Source organism: Colletes gigas, unplaced genomic scaffold, assembly GCF_013123115.1.
Source record: "Colletes gigas isolate AHSC1104 unplaced genomic scaffold, ASM1312311v1 Colletes_gigas_Sc00007, whole genome shotgun sequence".
Taxonomy (NCBI): Eukaryota; Metazoa; Arthropoda; class Insecta; order Hymenoptera; family Colletidae; genus Colletes; species Colletes gigas.
The window spans coordinates 10,422,496-10,443,390 of record NW_025106636.1 but is presented as its reverse complement, the minus strand read 5'-3'; the positions used below and the strand labels follow the sequence as shown (position 1 = coordinate 10,443,390).

General features: G+C 31.5%; 3 protein-coding genes across 3 annotated transcripts; 1 reads left to right on the top strand and 2 right to left on the bottom strand.

The window, feature by feature from the left end:
• Positions 1 to 505: 505 nt before the first annotated feature.
• Positions 506 to 1,664, bottom strand: LOC122396271 (histone deacetylase complex subunit SAP18). The gene is made up of 5 exons (XM_043394505.1): positions 1,626 to 1,664; positions 1,219 to 1,493; positions 1,001 to 1,107; positions 716 to 910; positions 506 to 643 (listed from the first exon to the last, which is right to left on the bottom strand). The coding sequence occupies exons 2-5, from the start codon at positions 1,288 to 1,290 to the stop codon at positions 556 to 558; spliced, it is 462 nt and encodes a 153-aa protein (XP_043250440.1). The 5' UTR covers positions 1,291 to 1,493; positions 1,626 to 1,664; the 3' UTR covers positions 506 to 555.
• A 412-nt stretch (positions 1,665 to 2,076) lies between these two features.
• LOC122396270 (uncharacterized protein C9orf85 homolog) lies at positions 2,077 to 3,334 on the bottom strand. The gene is made up of 2 exons (XM_043394504.1): positions 2,481 to 3,334; positions 2,077 to 2,407 (listed from the first exon to the last, which is right to left on the bottom strand). The coding sequence occupies exons 1-2, from the start codon at positions 2,911 to 2,913 to the stop codon at positions 2,184 to 2,186; spliced, it is 657 nt and encodes a 218-aa protein (XP_043250439.1). The 5' UTR covers positions 2,914 to 3,334; the 3' UTR covers positions 2,077 to 2,183.
• A 192-nt stretch (positions 3,335 to 3,526) lies between these two features.
• On the top strand, positions 3,527 to 20,602 carry LOC122396269 (biotin--protein ligase). The gene is made up of 18 exons (XM_043394503.1): positions 3,527 to 3,663; positions 6,237 to 6,436; positions 9,369 to 9,505; positions 9,597 to 9,767; positions 10,268 to 10,421; positions 10,487 to 10,552; positions 12,836 to 13,021; positions 13,193 to 13,375; positions 13,480 to 13,657; positions 14,519 to 14,653; positions 16,031 to 16,357; positions 16,536 to 16,887; positions 17,036 to 17,218; positions 17,381 to 17,513; positions 17,957 to 18,117; positions 18,553 to 18,667; positions 19,039 to 19,252; positions 20,431 to 20,602. Exons 2-18 carry the CDS (start codon positions 6,283 to 6,285, stop codon positions 20,600 to 20,602), a joined length of 3,021 nt encoding a protein of 1,006 aa, XP_043250438.1. The 5' UTR covers positions 3,527 to 3,663; positions 6,237 to 6,282.
• The last annotated feature ends 293 nt before the right edge of the window (positions 20,603 to 20,895 follow it).

Sequence of the window (20,895 nt, the reverse complement as noted above, 5' to 3'; positions counted from 1 at the left end):
ATTTTCATTTGACAGTAGTTGAAATAGTTATTAACAATATCGACTTAGCAAATAATTGTTGGAAATATTAATATTTCAAGTCTCGAGAGCAAGAAGAAAAGACTCACGTTCGCCTTCTTTCCCGAATTTCCGAAGCTACCCGAAGCTGCCCGAAGCTGCCCGAAGGAGGTTGTACACACGTGGTTGCGTATCGGTGTGCATAAGTCGAAGGGCAGTTTCCGAGCATCGATCTTTCGTCTGTTAACATCAAATGGAGGTAATAACTAGTGTTTAACCATAAACTAAACAGTTGAAACAGTGACGGATCATTTATGACCCAACAATACGAACCAAGTTTTAAATATTTGTTAAAAATTTGAAACGTAACACGCGTTTCACGGAAGTAATAACAACTTTTATTAATAGAGTTTTTGTTCTCTCTATTATTGGGAAAGTAAATTATATTTTCGTTCTTAAGTAATAACATAATAATTTCTGTATTGCATATCATTTATTTATAGAAAATTTATAAATTATTAACATAACTTATAGAAAATAGAACTTCTGTTGTTTATATCAGTATTGGCGTAGTGCACCACGTCTAATTGCTGGTTGTCGATTTGGTGGTGTAATAGAGATATCTAAATAATCACCAATTGTAAACCTGCAATTATATAAATACATAGAATCATTGTTTTTGTTACAAAGCCCCCTTAATTTAACAAAAAATGTGTACCTTGCTTGCGCAAGCGTCTTGTTATCATCCGCACCCTTTTGCCCTGAACAAGTAACGCCAATTTCACGCATACGGTATCCTGAATTACGTAATTCTGGAGTCACTAATGAGAAATCAAAATATGTTCCTTTACTCCGAGCATCTGGATTTACTTCCTTGACTAATCCTGTAATTTCTCTTAATGTTGCATCCATCCTTTTAATACAAAAAATTTACTTTATAAACAGCTTTGAGGATAATACTAACATAGAATTATTATATTATATTATATTTTAGAAACATTACCAGGTATATATTTGCAATTCATTTGATGGAACATTTCCTCTACTGTATTCCATTATATTATGATGCCTCCCAGTGTTGCAAAATACTCTAAGTAAAAGTGGGCACGTCTGAAAATTCAATATTATCAGAATTAATACAGAAGTACAAGAAATATATAAACTTTTTGAAAACAATGTACATCTTTAACCAAAATTTTTCGTGTTTGTAATAATGCGTACTTTTTCTCTGTCTATTGGTTTTTCTGGTAATTGTTTTTCATCCACTACCATCGACTCTATTGCCGACGTCATTCTTATAATTGGGGCGGCAATTTTGTATAAAAATATATACGCAACAACAGTAAAATTGATATTATCAATGGGAAATAACCCGTTAAACCTTTTCAAAGTTCAGTCTTACACTGCGTCTTCCATAGATTAAGAAGAACGTAGAAAACGTATCTTTCTCTTCTTTAGTGGACATTTTGCAGTGCCTCGGGTGGCAGGTTCTATAACTAAAAGACAGAAGCGAGGCTAGTGTAGGAAAGTCTACATTTTTTTTTTAATTTATGGAGCTGAAAAGTACGAAAAGAATACGAATTTTGAAATAATTGTGGTTCGACATATAGTTCTATTTGATAAATCACTTTTGTCGGTCATTGAAGCATTCGCTATAGATGAGAAATTGTAAGGTTAATAAGATGCATGTGATCGCAGAATGCATCTGAAGTACACCCGCGCGATCATTCCACTCATACACGATTCATTGAACCTTCTTTACAGATAAGTATACACACTTCACAACTCAAGCTCCATTCAATTCACAAACTCATTTTCATGAATTATTTTTTACTACACAAAACACACGAAATATACAAATAAGTAGTGTTTTGAAAATGTTTTGATGTCAGCTACAAAAATATCTAATAAAACATGTAAGGTCAAGGCTTTCCAAAGGTTACCCAAGGTCAAATATCTTAATTATTACTAATGAGGTATATTCTGGGCTAAGGTTTGAATAAAGCAAACTGTACTAACAAAATTATTGTTTTTTAGTGTTCATATTATTTATTTTCCAACATACGAAACCGCTATTTATGTACTTGTAAAATGCAGGCAGGCTCAACATTCCCCATTCTTGGTCTTTTATATAACAGTTTCTGACTTGATCTTCTTTAACAACTTATATAAATATATTTTATTTTTTACGTAAATGTATCTGAATCTGAATCTGAATCTGAATCCAAATCATCATCAATATCAAAGTTTTCACTATCTTTTTCTTTAATGAGTAATGATCTTAATTTTGATAACAATTCGTTTTTGGATATACTATCTTCAACCATAGTTTCATTTTTTTGTTGCTCCTCAATTTCGGTTTCTTCGTTTCCATTTTCCTTGTTGTTCTTATTTTTTGTTTTATTTGAAGCTGAAACAAATATTTTTACTACTGTTATAAAATATATATACATGTATTATAATATAATATGTATTTTCAATACCATTATGATTCATGTAACGTATAAATGTTCTACGCTTTCGTTCAGGTAATTCTTTGAGAAGTGCTTGCAACTCTTTATCTAACTTCATAGATTCTTCTTTACTGAGTGTTCCTTCAACGATATCACTTTCAACACCACACTTTGGGCATACTTTAAATTGCTTAGCACAAGGTAAACACACATTATGGTACGCATGTTTCACTGACTTTTGTTGACACTTTGTACACTTTGATGGTGCTTTTAATGGTTTATATTTCTTGTATTTAATTTTCCATTCAATTACTTGTTTACATCTTTCACATACATTTGCAACATCGATATTATTAATGATTTTTATTTTGTGTGATGTATCATGTAAGTCATTTTTAAAAGCAGTTCGATTTTTATACTTTTGAGGTCTTGATCGATTTGAATTGCCTTTCTGTGTACTCATATTTCTATATTTACTTTAAGAACAAAATTTATACGTTCTGTAGATTCTGTATTTTTTATAATATTATCATGTTAAAATTATTTCTTGGTGTTTGTGTTTTATAGGTTAACATAACCTTTATAATAATTGACAATGTGTGTACTAAAATAATAAAATTTCTAGTGCCATCTGAACTCTGTAGTATGTATCTGATTGGATGTGAAAGGGTGTGATTCGCTGATTTATATACTACAAATTATCTAACTAACTTAAAAATCAGTACTTCAAAGCATATAAGCTGCCACGTACTATTAATTTCGACTACTTTGACTCTCCCTATCTCTGAAACCCATTCATCTTAACTTAAACATTTGTTGTGATTGATTTGTTGGCAGTCTGTTAGAAAACGTAAAGTGAGAGCTTTTGCTCCAACTCCTTTCTCTTTCGGTTCTCAACATTTTATATGATATATCATATATATGACTAGATTGTTGATTATTAATTTGCACGAAGCAATAAGCAATAACCGATCAAAATTTTTCTTGGCCATCTGGTGGTTGCTCTAGTTTGTCAAGGGGTCGCTACATTTATTCTTTTTTAACGCCATCTGTGGTGACACGCATAACAATTGTAGCGTCAATAAATTAGTAAACCATGTGTAATATCCTCATATTATAATTGTGATAGTTTATCGATGTGAAATATCAGATGAGTGTTATTAATAACCTATGTTTTCGTTTTTAGCATCATAAACAAACAGTAGCATTTGAGGTACGTGACATTTTATATTCTTTTTGCAAGGAACTATTGCTAGTAGCTTGATTACGTTTATACATTAGCAGAGTTCATAACTTAACAACATCTAGTAAACATTAATTAGTTTAGAGTAACGTGAAAAAGTTTCTATAGTATTATCGTTTTTGGATTTGTTATTTAAATTCATTTGGTAAACTATTCTCTCAGATTTACACACATTTACACACATGCATACGTATTCACAGTTTTTTAGGTTAAGTTAAATGTCTTACTGGATCAGAATTGAATAATGCTTGAGTTGTTATGTTAAAGGGATCTTCTAGTTTAGAACATAAAAAACGTTGATCGTTTTATTACATTTCCTTAAAGCTTCAGGTTTTGAAAACATGTTTTTAAAATATCTGAAAAATTGACACAGTTATGGGAATTGAACGGTAACATCATGTAAATAAAAATTAAAACAGAGGCGACACAGTTTATTTGTTAGTATCTTTATTCATATTTAACAAAGGACTTGATACGATAAAGTAATTTCTAAAAAGTCAGCAAATATCAAAGACACGTGTCTTTTTTACCAGAGTTCTTTGGCTTACATATTTCTTCAATAAATTAATAGTTTTTAATCATCAAATTAATGTCAATAATGTTTCATAAAGGAATTTATGTTAAAATATTTGTTTTTAATGTTCTGAACTAACAAAGATCACCTTAAGTTATACAGAATATATTTGTTTGAGTATGTAAATATGCTACTTAATAAAGTTGACCTTAAATGTAAATTGTTTTTTGTTGTATTTCATATACATATTTATTTATGAAGTTATTTATAAATTGAAGATACAAGGCCAAAGTGGTATTACATTTTATATTGGTTGCTGCAATAATGAGTTGGGATGATTAGTAAATGTGGAGAATTTTATTATAAAATTTGTGTTCTTCGTTAAAGGTGCATCACACAACTGTAACAAATCATATTTTTTGTTGTTTGAAGTTATAAAAATAGTGTTAGAGGAAAAAGATGAATGGTTTTAAATAGACTACATATTCATTATCATATTTTTTTTATAAATGCAATAATACACTTGCATTTTGCAATTGCGTTATTTTTGTAAATGGAAACTTTTCTTATTTTCTGTATACATGGAATCATATGCCGCTTTTTAATCATTTTCAGAGTAATTAAGTTGATCTTTGATTATTATTTTGCAATATCCATGATATTAATAAAGAAATGGAAATTATATCTCCGTTCTAAACGTACATTATGTATGTACATATGTTTGTGGCTACTGCGACGCTTTGTAAAAAAAAAAGCGGAAGATAAGCGACGATCATCCGATGATACTTACGTTCTCACGGTCGTACATGTATAGGCAGGTTTCATGTAGTGGTAGCAGTAGTTGTTTACAAATATCTCGAAAACTAGCTTTTCAAAGGAAATAATTAGTTACTCAAAATATCATGTTTCGTAATATATTTAAAAATGAACAAAATCTATGAAGACAGATATTATCAACAATTTCACCGAAAATACTGGTATTTTATCTATGGTTACCGGTAAATTTTTGGTTTTTTTTATTTCGATTAAATGATCAAAAATAAAACAATATACTTTCTTTTCGCTGAGATGTTACATAACATCGTATGAAGCCTTGGACCTCGAAGCACATTTCTATAAATAAATTAAGGCTTGTCTCGAAGCTGATGACAAAACATGGGAATATAAACACTCAGTCAGTCTTACGATCGAGCACTGAACGGATTCAATCGGAGGAACTAAACAACATTGGAATTGAAAACTAACTTAGTGTGTATTACGTAGTTTAGTTATAGTTTATTGGTGTTAGTGCACGTAGAAGAAATTGGTGGGAATAGAAGAAATGTTTATGAATATTTTATACATAGTTCAACAACCGATAAATTATATTTAATTGGTGTGAACGTGAATTTACAGTAAGTGCTGACATTGTAACTTAATAAATAAGTGAATATTCGATTATTATTTTTATGACTTGTGATTGCGTATATTTGAGAAAAATATACTCGTACTCAATTTTTTTTCTCGAAATTGGTTCGGATTTCGGGGGTATCTCTATTCACCAAAAATGATTGTAATTGGCCCCCGCAACTGAAAATAATTTTTCCAAAACGGTTTGAAATCCGTCAAAAAATTTCACACCTCGAATTTTTTTCTAGAAAGTGGATAGGATTTCGGAGGTATGTCTATTCACCAAAAATGATTGTAATTGACCCCCGCAACCGAAAATAATTTTTCCAGAACAATTTGAAATTTTTGAATTTAATTTTTTAATAACTAAAGGAACCGAAAAAATTATCGGTAAATATAGGTAAAATACCGGTATATGAAAGTACGATATATTGACTTTAAAACTCAAAGTCGTTTGATGAAGTGGTTTTGAGTTATTTAAACAATTTTCACCGTAAAAATTATTACATTATTACTGCTTATACATGTATCCAATATTGTATATTGACTATATTTTGAATATATATTGTTGTAATTTTACTGATTGTACATATTCATAATTAACATAAATATAAAGTATGATGTAGATTTTTTGTTTCAGGTGCAAGTCATCCCATAATCATTAAAAGGAATACAATTTGACCAAGATGATTTTAACATTGTTATATATGATAGCAACTTCAATACAGTCCAGAAGGATACTGTTTTTAAAAACCCATTTACGTAATTTGTTTCAAGGGAATACAACTCATTACCCATCAATCATGTTTTATAATAAAACACTGTTAGATTCATGTAAAGGTAACATTATATATATTAAGATATATTGAAGCTCCAGCGGTATTACTAATTCTTATTAAAAAATACAATTTTTAAAATCCAATGAAAATCATATATTTATGCAAAATGATTTACTAAAATTATTTATTTTTTTTAATTTAAATAGTCCACTTGATAAATGGTTTCCATGACATAGTAAAGATATCAAAGTTTCACAGGAATAATTTAAACTTGAATTTTATTAACGTTAATTTTTAATACGCATGTGTAAATTAAACTTGCACTTAATTATTTTATCAAATTATATTTTATATATATGTTTAATATCTTTTCAAACTACATTAATCAAGACTTTAAGTCGAGTGTATACAATTTAATGTAATTGCACTTGAACTCTTGGAAATAATTTTAAGAGTTAGAAAAATTAAAAGAGAAGCGTGTTATACGAATATTTAATTTTTATACGTATACTATATCTAACACAAAACTTTATTTTCAGCGTTATTTTCAATTTCCCTTAATGACTATAATTTGTATTTTTCCGGTAATTAATTTCTTAGTACTTAATTGCACCGTTATGTAATTATAGTATTATTGCTACATCACACAAATATAATTTACATTATCATATTGAACACTGAGCGGAATTTCTCAATTATCTTACAAGATCGGAAATTATCGCAGTTTTGCATTACTATACAGTTAGCTTTAAGTAGATCAAATCGTTTGACAAATTTTTAAATGTAATCAGCGTCGTAGTTGTAAAGAAATTGTATATAAAAAATGGAAATTGATATGATGTCCAGCGTAGTAAGAGCCGAAAATTGAACATCGGATTAATAACTTTGCGCCGATCACACTTAACAGAAAATCTAAATCTTCATGTTTCTTTTAGATATATGTATAAGAATCAAACGTTAGGAACAATCTATTCATTATAGTTTCATTAGTTATTATTTTTTTAACAGTATTTTCATGTTTTCTTACATTTGATATTTTTCAAATCTATGTGTCTGCTTTCCTGAGTTTCCTTAGAAAGACAATATTTATCTTATGGAGGGAGGGAGGGAGGGGGGGGGGGGATACTTCGTTATGTACATCATTTAAATGCACTAATGTTATTTATATTATTGAAACATGTATGCAAGGAATTACTGTTTGTTTCACTCATATCTTCTGGTAAAGTTTTCCAATAATATGCATCATTCAGCAGATTGTAAACATTTAAAATTCTTCCGTTTTTATTTTCTACCCACTGTTCGAAGAATTTTCTGGTAGTATTGCCATCATTCGAGGTTCATTGCGATTTTGGTACAGCAACTAGTGGTCCTATGTCTTCTCGAAGTTCCTCTTAAATGTTTCTCTTCTTTTCCTCAAATTCAATCTATATGACATTCGAAAAATCGAATCTATATGTGGTTGATACAACCGATCTTTGTTTCATCGATTTGACTGAATTCATTTCCGAAATTGTAGCTTTACAAATGATCCCAGCATCCTCCCCTGCTCCTTCTACCACTCTCAGCCCGCTTTTCGTCTTCCCATATACCTCTTCGAAAGTAATTTTCTTTCAGACGTTCCTTCGATGGAAATCAAACATGGTCTCCATAATTGTAATGACAGGAGGCAAATCGTTTGACCAATATCCTCTAATGAGTGCTGTAGAATTTCGGTCGCAAATGGTTCCAATGGAAGTACAACTTGATACCTTTTTTTTATAAATATAAAGAAAATCTTCTTTAACTGGCTTTGGCAGAGTATCCAAACGATTTCTAAAGTTACTTCTTGTCGACGGTGTGGTTGTTGCAAACAAATATAACATAACACATGTTTCGCGTTGCGTCTCTTTCGTTTGGTCACCTTTGTTCCTCCTCGTCTGTTTTACTGTCGCTACTGACCGCAGCTCCCTCATAACGCTTGGGCGGCAAATACGAATGGGTTCCATATTAATATTTCGTCAGTCCCCCTTTTTGCGTGCAAAACTGCTTGTAATCTTCTTGGTACAGGGTGGACTAATTTTGTTATTCCATGTTTATATTTAGTTATGTTATAGTTCTTCTTACTTACACAGGCATTGGTTTATTATTATATTTATGAACACGTACAAACACACGAAATAAATGTAATATACAAGTATTATTTGTATTATTATTGAGTTAGTAAATTTGTTTTATAGTCAACATTTTGCATATGTATAGTGACGTTATGGTAACGAGCGATAAGAAGTGTTTAAAAATAGAATTATGATGTGAGTTTGTTATACAATCAATATTTTTACTATACATATATTTCTAGCAATTAATAAGTAGGTGTAATAGAACATTTACTTTCTCTGTTTTAAGTAAATATTATTATTATTACCTGCAATAAATATCTTATTTCATTACGTTGTACGAGTAACATTATTTGTTATGTATTGTCTTGTATTTGATTTTGTATTTCGTTTTCCTGTTTATTATCGAACTTAATGTTATATTTGTAGTTACATTTATTATTAATACGCATATAATTTTATTTATAAGTAATTTTTTATTATATTTATAGAGCTGCCACCTTTATACATTACAGTATCCAGAGAGTATGCGGTTAGTATTTTGGGATTTCGATTGTAAGTTCGAAAAGTTTCTAAAATTCATTAATACAACATTTTTTTTTTAACCGAACGTACATTTGCAAAGTAACAACACTAAAAATGGCATTGGATACATTCATTAACAAATCTAGATGTTAAAATTACTTTCAAAATCGACTTTCTGTTATAATAAATCGAAGGCTGGAAAATAGGTAACTAAAATTGGAGATTTTATGAAAACCAGATGGGTGGCAGTCCTAAACACTTGCTTTTCAGTTTAGTAATAATGCACGTGCATATTTAACATTTGTATGTTTTGGAGGATATTTAGAAGTATTTCTGTACGAAGGGTATAATGAAATCTCTATTTCTTATTTTAAGAATCAAAGTGCGCCACGGATGAGTGTGAAAATGACGAGTTTATGACTTCTTGTCTGTGTTCAAACAAAAGTGATGCTAAACTCGACGAATTGTTATGGTATCATGGTGACATGAGATTGTGCACTATATATCCACAAGTATGCATTAAGCAATAATAGTATAAGAAAATTATAGTAGCTCGAGTTTAGTATTGCCGATTGACATTTTAATTTATTACTGTTTTGCCAGCAACAGGTTGACATCTCAAGTTGGTTGACTTATCAGTATGGCAGAACAGTTTTCCCCTTGTATACAAATAATTGTAGTGAAACTTTATTTCAATCAGAGTACAAACTTTATATTCTTGTTGAAGCTGATCTTCAGAGCTACAAACCCACTGCCGCAGCAAAAGCTACAAAGGTAGTATTTGTTTATGTTATAATAATTGTTTGCATTAAGAATATGATTTTTGCGTGGCTTTAGTTCTAAATTTAACAAATGGCCGCCTGGTTTCTTCACCGAGGTTCAGATATGCCTTAGATCAAATATGGTGCAATTTTCGATCCGCAAATCGATGGTCATTTTGTTAGTCATAATTTTCATATACATATTCATGAAAAATTTCATTTTTTTTTTCATTTTTCTATTGGGATAGGCGAAATATTACTTGCAATTCAATAAACAATGCTTCTACAGACATTATTATATGTTCGAGTTTGTAATGTTACTCCAATTAAAAGTTTTGTTTGGCCGTCAGTGGGAGTATTACAGAAAGGCTGCAATAATATGTAGAAAGTTCGAAAACTTATAGTGCACTATTGTTATTGACGAAACAGCCATTTAATTTTAATTAATAATGTTAAGTAAGACTTGTAGTGTACAACGATATTTTCATAATTTGCATACATTGTATCTTCTAGGTTGAAGATTATGGTTTAATTATTACTTGGACGGCTAATAAAAGTATCGATTTAATTATAGAGACAGATTTAGATACGGTCGCAAAATTTTTAATCGCATCGATGGAAGGTCAATGTTATATTAATAATGGCTTGTTGCTGAAACGTATAGAAAGTAAGTATGGAATTAAATTTTGTTAATCGAAATTGTCGGATTAAAGTAGTTTTTTGTGATTTCAGCTGTCCTGATATCAGGAAAGCCTTGTCTTTATAACAACGACCTGTTGAATTCACCATCAATTAAAAGTAAGATCGCAAAACAGATTAGATGTGTATATGTGTAGTTTGGTTGCTACTTTATTTTACATTAGTATCTAATTTTTAGTTTTTTAACTGAATTTTCCATTTCAGTAAGTTTAAAATTTACAGAAATTCTTTATAAAAATGTTTTTTGAGAGTTATAGTAAAAAATGAAAATTAGTTTTGTAGGTACAGTGTAATGCACAAAAATAGTTGTTTATAGTAGGGCTTCTGAAATTTTTATAGATTGGAGAAGGGGAGGATTTGCATAGTCAGTGTCATTTTACTACCATCAATGGGCCATGACCCACACTTCAAGTAGGACACTTCTCATTAGTCAAATCGGGATGTTTCTGTAAATAAACTCAGTCTCTTTTATTATTTTATATTGTTAATTAACTGTTTCTGAACTTAGTAACAATCTATGTAACGCTTTCTTATTTTACAAACACGTGGCTAACCATTTTTACTAAAAGCTACAGGCCTATACGAGTGACGACGCGACACAACACACATAATAAAACAAGGAGCCGCTAGGTGTCAGCACATTCGCACGGCGGCAAATACAAATATAATGTCCAATAGTGTCAACGATTAAAATGGAAAATTTATTGTTCTATAGAACATAACTAAAACGCTCTGTTTCGCGAGGATACAAAACGTTTGATATATTATTATTATTATTATTATTACGCTTTGTTCGATCGAACACTTCCGCAATTTCTTTCCATTTGGCGATTGAACGAAACAAATGAAACGCTGTCGGGCAATGTTTGAGAAGTATGGTGGATATCCTAGCCTAACTTGTAAGACTTTTGCTTTGTTTTAAGCAAAGTATGGAGTTTGGTGTTGTCGTGGAATTAACAATTCTATTGTTTAGGAGTGATTCATAAAACAGTACACCATTATAACCCACCAAATTGGTGCCATAATTTTTCTTGGGTGAAGGTCTGGTTTTGTTATTGTTTGTGGTGGTGATTTATTGCTGTGACTCCACGATCGTTTACGCTTTTGTTATCGTAGGTGATCCACTTTTCATCGTTCACTTTGCTTGCGTTCTTGGGAGACCAGGTGAGAAAACGTGGACCAATTATATTATTAAAATATATTTAAGAACGTTCCTATACACAATACCGATTCCTAGGGCTAATTTTTCCATCATTTTCTTCGTTGGCGGTTTCCACGTGTTTTTCGCTTTCGACTTTCAGGTTATGCGTGCCAATTGGAAGCGCTAGACTTCTTCTTTTATTCCAGCAATATTATTCGTTATTTTTCTCTTCTTGTTTATTCTTTCTTGCTTGTCCGTTTTTCTTCTTTGGTTTTATTCGCCAATTTGCCAATTCTTTTGTAGATCTTCTTGACAAAAATTCTTCTTAAATATATTTCTCTTCGCACACTACCCACTGTGCCATGTTATATCGTGCCTTTATTATTTACAGATGGATTAGGGAAAATTTAGATAACTCCTGATTGCTTTTCACACACCTTGTGTTTTACACTCACTTGTTTTACAGGCCGCTCTGAGGAGCGTTGCTCACATCTACTCACTAGATGGCGCTCTCTCATACTCCCATGCATACTACTCTAATCTTAGTTAATATAAATATCCAAGCACATTATAGAATTTAAATATAATTTTTATAAAAGACATCATCCAATTGTTAAAATTTGGAATACTGATACAGCATTGAAAAACATTAGATACGTATTTTTTCAACTGCTGATGTTCATGTTTAGGGGGTGTTTTCCACCCCCAAAGGTGGGAAACACATTTCCCTAAGTATCTCGGAAACTAATGAAGGTAGAAAAAAATGTTAAATGTAAGAAATGTTTGGTTTTTCGTGGCCAATAAGATTATAAATATAAATAAATATATCGCTAGTGTTTGTTTAATAGTATTAGGATAATAATAGAACTAAATAGTTGACGATCTCCTTCGGTTTGCTCAAGTGTTAGTACATATAAAGATATTAGGAGGAAAAGTGATTTTACGAAATCATTTTTTCCATACAAGATTCACGATTTATGTATTTTTCTAAATAAATTTTTAATCATTCATTCAGAAAGTTTAGAGTGAAGAATCCATTAGGTATAAAATCTGCACGTTTCGAGGTATTATAATCGGTATTTAGGTAATTCTTAGCTAAATTATTTTGTATCGAAGAAATTTGAATTGGTAGCACTAGAAGTAATCAAGGTGATTTAGCTATGTGGTTCGTGCTATGCGAGAAATAAAATTATAAAATGTAATATGTAATTATAATTTTTGTTTGATTTAATAAAAACTAGATACAGCAGAATGGGAGATACATATAGAAAAACTAAGAGCACTAAGTAACACTGCCAAGATAGCATCAGAGCAACGTAAATCGTTAGAAGTCGAGGAATTTCCAGGCATAGTAGTATATCCAGAAAATTGCGTAACAGACAAAGAAGTTGAATGTATATATCGTGTAGCATCAAACGAAATACTAGGTAAAACTGTAGGAATCATCTATTTAAATCTAAGCTTACTTTCAGTTCTTGAATGAGATTTTCACCGAGTTGCAATATTTTTTTTATAGTAATACACTTTGGTTCATTATTTTATTACGAACATTATTTTTGTACGCCTCGAAACTGAACGAAAATAAATATTTATTTTAGAAAGCGAAGATACAAGCCGTGTTTCTACACCAACTTCTATAAGCATTCCACAACAAGAGAGTCAGACGGTACCAAACGTAACACAAGTCTCTGCTAATGATAACATTCAATTTCAAGATATATCACATTCCGAGAATAAATCAGTAGATCGGCTCGACAACTTATTAACATCCGAAACCGAAGGTACAAATCCGTGTTTCTACATCAACTTCCATAAGCGTTCCACAACCAGAGAATCAGCTGGTATCAAACGTAACACGAGTCTAATGATAACGTTCAATTTCAAGATATATCACATTCCGAGAATAAATCAGTAGATCTGCTCGACAACTTATTAACATCTGACATTAAAGAGATTATACAAGCATCTTGTGTCGATACCGAGAGTTCCAGCAAGTCTTTTGACCAAATAACTTATTACAGTACAAAGGATAGTAAAGCGATACCATCCAAAAGTAATTTCAAGTAAGTACTGTAGAAATAGGTTAAGTAAATGTATAACAATCGCTAATAGTTAGTGGTAATAATTTTTAGGCCCACCTTTCTTTATTACGACCTGAAAAATGCGATTTGGCATGCTATCGATGAGGCTTTGAAAGATCTTCTTGCGAATTCGCTTGCCAAAATTATCGCTTTTTTTAACCCTACATCGTTTTGAAATTCTCGATTTTTTTTATAAACCTTTACAATTATACTCCAGACGTTTTCCATAGGATTTTGGTCAGGAAAACGCGCCAACCATTTGATAACATTAATCCGGTTTGATCGAAACCATCGCGTGTATGGCCGTGTTGTCTTGTTGGAACGTCTCCATTTCACAGTATTGTTTTTGTTAATAAATTGTTTTGTAATATGCTGATGCATTCTGCGCTATTCGTTTTGATGGAAAACTCAGTTTCAGTATGTCATTTATGCAAAATGCCCCCCTCCCCATAAATCAAACTACTATCGTCGAAATTTTTCTTTTTAAAAGAATCACATTAATATTGTAACCATCTGGTCTATCATTAAAAGAAGTTGGATTTACGTGAATTTAAAAACGTTTAAAATAAATTTTTCTTAAATTTATTTATTTTATTTGCTGCAGTAAAAAATAGGGGTGGTGTTGTTTAGGGCTGAGTCGTACACATACTGTTATACGTGGGTAAAATAAAATAAGTTATAGTCGTAAAGGGTTACCTCAGTCATTGAGTGAACCTTGTCTCTTACGTCCTACACTACATATTGTTACATAACTAAATTGTTAAAGCTTTTGAAATGTGAAGCTTATCGTGTTGGTTCCTGTTAGGTCAGAATTATTATTCCGTCGATGTTTTTATTTTATAGAAAATCCATGGAGGAAGTGACAGCAAAATTATCGGCTAAAATTTTAAAACCACCAAATGTTTTAATATTTGCAGATAGTAGTATTGCACTTAATAACGTGAAGGACGTATTGGAGAAGTCTCTCGGCACAGATAAGTACGTTAATTTTCTGTATTTCCTGTCAAAAAAATTTTAAATGTTTTTTTAAAATTTGAATTGTATTTATACAGGGTGTTCAGTCATCTCTGGGAAAAATTTTAATGCGAGATTTTAAAGGCTAAAATAAGACGAAAATCAAGCATATCAATTTCTTGATTGAAGTTTCGTTACAAAATTCCTAAAAAAATTAAATTAAAAAATTTCAAATCATTCTGGAAAAATTATTTTCCGTTGTGGGGGGAAATTGCAATCATTTTTGGTGAACAAATATACATCCAAAATCCTACGCATCTTCGAGAAAAAAATTCGAGTAGATGCTGAAATTTTTCGGCGAAATTAAAAAATTTTAAATCGTTCTAAAAAAATTATTTTTGGTTACAGGGGTCAATTATAATCATTTTTGGTCAATATATATACCCCTGAAATCCTACTCATTTTCGAGAAAAAAATTTCTTGCTGAAAATATATTCTGTGGTATGAAATGGTTCCTTGAAATTTCATGCAAATTTTTGAAACATCATAACTCCCGAACGGATTGGAGGATTTCAATGTTTGAAAAGACAAACTACGCGTATTTTGTTGGAGAATATGTGGAAATTCCAAAAATAATCGAAATGTTGTTCCTTGATCCCGTAAAGTGAGAAAAACCCCATAAAAATGGCTTAATTTTCAAACGGCCATAACTCCCACAATAGTGAATATATTTCAACGAAATTATTTTCTGAAGTAGTGCTCATGGATACCTACGAAAAAGTATTAGACAACTTTTCTGTGAGGCGTCAAACAAAATTACTAAAAATCAAAAACGAATTTTTAAGAAAAGTCGACAGGTGCTGAAATTTTTCGACGAAAAAAAAAATTTCAAATCGTTCTAAAAAAATTATATTTAGTTACAGGGGTCAATTACAATCATTTTTGGTGAATAGACATACCCCCGAAATCCGAACCATTTTCGAGAAAAAAATTCCTTGCTGAAATTTCATGCGTATGTTTAAACAATCATAACTTCTGGACGGATTGAAGGATTTTAATGATTCAAAATTCGAACAATGTATATTAATGGAGCTCAAAAGCCCCAGACAAATGCATTTCATAGGTTACTTTTTAACGAAGCCTCAATCAACAAATTAGTATTCTTGATTTTCGTCTTGTTTTGGCCTCTAGAATCTCCCATTAAAATATTTCCCTTGAGTGGCCGAACACCCTGTATATAAACAAGTATGTATCTGTAACTTTATTCGTGTGTGAGAAAGAATTTTTAATGTGGTAGTTTAAGAAACCGCTGCTCGTTAATATAAATAATTTAAATTAATCAAGTGTCAAATATAGTGTCTCATCTTTAATGTTGTTCAGCGTATTTTTTCTTGTAAACAGATATGCCATTTATGCATTATCCTTAGAAGAGGCACGTAATGGCTCGTGGATAGAACAAGCAGCTTTGGTTGTAGTCTGTGGAAATGTCGGTAATGAGGTTGGAAATCAAATAGTTGAATATATTCTTCACGGTGGTAAACTTCTCGCTTTATGTTCCGACGTACTTCACATTTTACTTCCGTCGTTTAAAACCGCGGAAGTACGCGAGAACGAGCTCGTTCATTTCTCATATGGAAAATGGAAACACGTACGCATGATGCATCATATCTTCTGTTATCAAGCGTCTCCTATAAGAACGAGATTCTCTCAGGATCACGAAGACGTAAAGTAAGATATTTATTGGCTACATAACTTTGCATTAACAACGCTTGTAAACAGGTTTCGTTCAAGATAGAAAAATAGATAATTCTAAATATATTTAAGTATATATTTACAATTATATTTAAGTGTTACAATTAAGCGAAGTTGCGTAGATTGGAGACGTTTCAAACGAAATTTTGTTTAGAGTATCTAGTCTCCCTCCCCCGACGTCAGCGAACGTGAAAGATAAAAGGGGAAATTCGCATTCGTTTAACGTGAAAGTGTTAGGGACGGAAGAAACATGGCACACGCCGAGCATTTTGCTCGCGAGCCTTACGGAAAATGGCGGTAAAATTGTTTTCTCCCAAATACACCTGGAAGTGGACCCGATGCAGTACGAACTCGAGGAGAGTAAATTTAAAGCTCTGAAAGAAAGCAACGCTGCCAGAATAGAGATACTTAATGATTTATTAAATGTTCATCTCGGTATAGAAATTCAGCATACTTCGCGAACACCTATAACTTATACGCCAGCTTTCTTCTTGGGGCATCACGAAGTAAGAAAAATATCGATTGATTATAAAAAAAAAAAAGAAACAATAATACGTAAAATATATTTAATTCACGCAATTAAATGTTCCAAAATAAATAACTCATTGGTAGTTACTGCTTTTCATATATTCTATTCCATTAATTTGTTCGCAGTTGAAGCAGGAAATGTTAGAAAAATTAAAAGATGTTATGCAATCGAACGATATTTTAAAGCTTCCAAATATAGAAATACAATTCTGTCGAAGTAGTGCAACTGCACGTTCAGCCTCCGCTACGTTGCTTCCAATAATGCTACATCAGTGTCCCGATAATTTTTCGACGATCGAGTATTTCGAGGTAATATTTATTCAAAGTTGCATCAGCGACAACGTTTAGTGAGAATGTGAACTTCTATTGTCACCAATTATCTTCTCGTTAAGAATTTTAATTTCAAATACAAATTAAAAACATTCGTTTTTTTTTTCATTTGCTAACTTGCCTTTATTTTGTTTGCCACAGAACTTGACTTCGAAGCAATTCGGCCGTTTAGTGATATATGCGGATGTAATGACATCAACGATGGACATCTTAAATGGATACCAATTGCAGCATGGTTTGGCTGTTATTGCTCGACAACAAACTCAAGGTCGAGGTATGTAAATATTTCCACGCTTTCAGCCTATACTAATGCGTTATTATATTCTTTAAATGAAAAAAATTTTGTTGCTGAAATCTGAATAGCCAGTATTTCAGTTAAATTGAGATCTTTTAATTAGGATGATAATTCCTCCGCCTGGACAATTTACCCTGTCTTTTCTAATGAAGTTGAATCCTCGAAGCTCAAAATCAATAGTTGAGCCATGTTTCTACACGTACAGTTATATTTTATTATTGATCTTCGAGATTAATATTACCTATGAGTGGGTTGGTTGGTCAGAGTTAATCTTGTATTTTAATACAACTGGTTTAAATAATCAAATTCGTATGATAAAACTTCAAAATTTTAAAATATAAAACAGTAATGATTTTATGTTTTATATTTAAACACATTATGCTATACCAGTTGTAATAAACATGGTATGTATTACTTTTAAGGGCGAAGTAAGAACAAATGGCTCAGTCCAAAGGGATGTGCGATGTTTAGTTTACAAATTCACGTGCCGACGAATACGATACTTGGAAAGTGTATCTCGATTTTGCAAAATTTGGTTCCTGTTGCGATTATATCTGCCATTAAATCTCTACCTGGATATGAGGTTTATCATTACTATACTATATTCTTATATGCATCCTGTTGTAGTATTCCGTAGGTTTTTTTTTTATTAATATTTTTTCTTAAGACATTTGTTAACGCCACTCAATTTAAATTTTATTTTTGTGGTGCATACTTTTAATTGTTTAACCGCGTAGAATTCAGTTAAACACTATTATATACACTGTTGTAGTAATAGGCAAGTAGCGACTTTTATGTCGAGCTGAAATGCAAAAAACATAGTAATACTGTATGTTATGCTATTTGAATAATTTTTAAGAAAATGACCTGATTATTAGTGCAGATATAATATTTTTTTTCTTTATTTTGAATACCAAATATTTTTGAGTCCTTTGTTGAATAATTTTTTAGAATGTATAAAAGTATGATATTTTATAATGTAGAAACTAATGTAAATAATCACTATTTTCACTAATAGGATATTGATCTCAGATTAAAATGGCCTAATGATATTTATGCCGGTGATAAAATTAAAATTGGTGGAGTAGTGATATCCACCCAAATAATGTCAGATATTAATATATGTAATGTTGGTAAGTACTATAATCCGTCATATGATAATACCATCAAATAATTGTTTCATCATAAAATGTAGTTTACATATCTTCTTTGTGTATAAGTACTGTAAAGAAAACGTTCTTACAATCTAACACACTTAAAGTCAAGAAGAGTTGTTGAGTACTTCATTTTCTATGACTCGAAAAAAATTGGTCGTTCTCAGTCTAAATCTTTCGAAGGTAGAAGAATGATTATGATCTTTGGATCAAGAGTTTTTAATCCCCATGCTTCGGTGCAATAATTCTTTATACAAAGTATTTGAGTAATAATGCCCATATTCCTTTGAATGTCTAAATAATCCCGAATTTTCAAATAGAATATTTTGGGTAATTGTTTGCACTTGCAGGAGTTGGAATAAATTTATTCAACGAGGAGCCTACGTGTTGTATTAACGACATAATTAAAATGTTTAATAAAGTTTATCATAAAGAGTTGAAAATAATCTCGTACGAACAATATTTTGCCATTGTATTTAATGAGATTGAGAGATGGTTAAATATTATGCAAAGTGGACGTAAAGATATTTTCTTGGATGCTTATTATACGTATTGGATGCACTCGTAAGTGTTTGCAATTTTTCTATTTATTTCTGGTATTTTGTATCGTCTTTTAACACTAAACCTACGGGCACTTCGTGTATACTTATTCCTACCACGACCGGTCAAATGGCTTTCTTTTTCTATTTTACGAGGCAACGTACTTCTAATTTTTGCTTTATACGTATAGAAAGTTGTGTTTTGATGCTTATTCGTAACGATATCCTTCTTATTTATATTAAAAAGTTTTTTAATTTTCTTCGGATAGAAGATAAAACGACCTTGGAAACGAATTTTGTACCAAGTCGATACCGTAGTTAGTTATAGAGAAAACAACTATTTAAGAAAAAGTGCTGCCCAGTAATTACGCAAACATCCTGTATTTAAATTCATTTTCAATTAAATAAACAATTTATGGTCCAGTTTTATCGCACACCAGTCGTACGATCAGTAGGAATTGCTGAAACTTCTTTGGGTATGTAGCGTCAAAGTAAATGTGAAAATAAACATAGGAGATAGCAAAAATTATAGTAGCTGGTATAGTCATTGGATAGAGGATGAGATGCCCTTTAAAACGAGCGTTCGAACAAGTCGATAGCTTTATTAGTTCCGGAGATATAGCGATTTTAATTTCAAGTCGATGAGGTGGCTAGTTTCGGAGATAGGGTTTGTTTACGTTTCGTTGTGCGCGCGCGAGTTCATTGATACGCGCGCGCGACAATAGTAAACAGTGCGTAGTAAATTCTTGGAAATACTACCCCGCCGAAACTGGGTCACGGCAGTCACGTACGCGGGGTAGCGCCACGCAAAAGACAAGGAAGTCCGACTCCGCTAGACGAAGACAGAGACAGCGAGATTAAAAAAATTACCTTTTACATACATTACGATATCTCCGAAACGGAAAGTCGGATCGACAAAAACCAAAAACCATTTTAAAGGGGAAGCTTCACCGCTGCCAACAGTGGATCAATTATTAATCAAACACTAGTAGTTTCGGAACTGCACGCATGTAAACTTTTACTTATACTATAATAAAAGTCGTGAAGTTAAATGGCGCTAAAATAATATTGTGTGTCAGAAATTTTAAACGAAATTTTAAAAACGGTCATTTGACCGGTCGCGGTAGGTTTAGTGTTAAGCTATCTTTAAATTTTTCACTGAATATGTTGCACAATGTTACGATCTATCTTATGTTTTTGTAGTGACGAGAACGTGACAATATTATCATCATCAGGTACGTCGAAAAAAGTTAAAATTCTAGGTATCGATGAACACGGATATTTACGCGTCCGCGACGAGGACGGGGATATATTCAGTGTACATTCGGACGGTAACACTTTTGATATTTTCAAAGGTCTCATAGTTCCAAAATAATTGAAATCACATGGAATGACAATATTGTTGAAGATTCTTCATTCATTGTGTACTGTTATTATCGTTCATTTTTATATGTGATGCGTTCGTTAGGTGATTGTAAAATCAAATTCAGTCTTAAATAAGTTTTTTACTTTTCTTTTTACTTTGCATCATTTGTCTATATAATAAATATAATGTGTAAACTATACTTTGTCCTTATTGACTCCTTGTTACACAACCTTTCCAAACATCACCGATTTGGTACAGCAATGAAATGAATTTCGTTTTTCGAGCATCTGGCTCTATTTTCT

Bases quoted from the DNA above. Each gene is read 5' to 3' on its own strand.
- LOC122396271 (XM_043394505.1), bottom strand. From the start codon at position 1,290: ATGACGTCGGCAATAGAGTCGATGGTAGTGGATGAAAAACAATTACCA. The intron at 911-1,000 runs GTAATGTTTCTA...TTGTATTAAAAG, and splicing joins GAATTGCAAATATATACCTG to GATGGATGCAACATTAAGAG. The intron at 644-715 runs GTACACATTTTT...ATATAATTGCAG, and splicing joins AAGACGCTTGCGCAAGCAAG to GTTTACAATTGGTGATTATT.
- LOC122396270 (XM_043394504.1), bottom strand. From the start codon at position 2,913: ATGAGTACACAGAAAGGCAATTCAAATCGATCAAGACCTCAAAAGTAT. The intron at 2,408-2,480 runs GTATTGAAAATA...TATTTGTTTCAG, and splicing joins ACGTTACATGAATCATAATG to CTTCAAATAAAACAAAAAAT.
- LOC122396269 (XM_043394503.1), top strand. From the start codon at position 6,283: ATGATTTTAACATTGTTATATATGATAGCAACTTCAATACAGTCCAGA. The intron at 16,888-17,035 runs GTAAGAAAAATA...ATTTGTTCGCAG, and splicing joins TCTTCTTGGGGCATCACGAA to TTGAAGCAGGAAATGTTAGA. The intron at 18,118-18,552 runs GTTTATCATTAC...TTTCACTAATAG, and splicing joins AATCTCTACCTGGATATGAG to GATATTGATCTCAGATTAAA.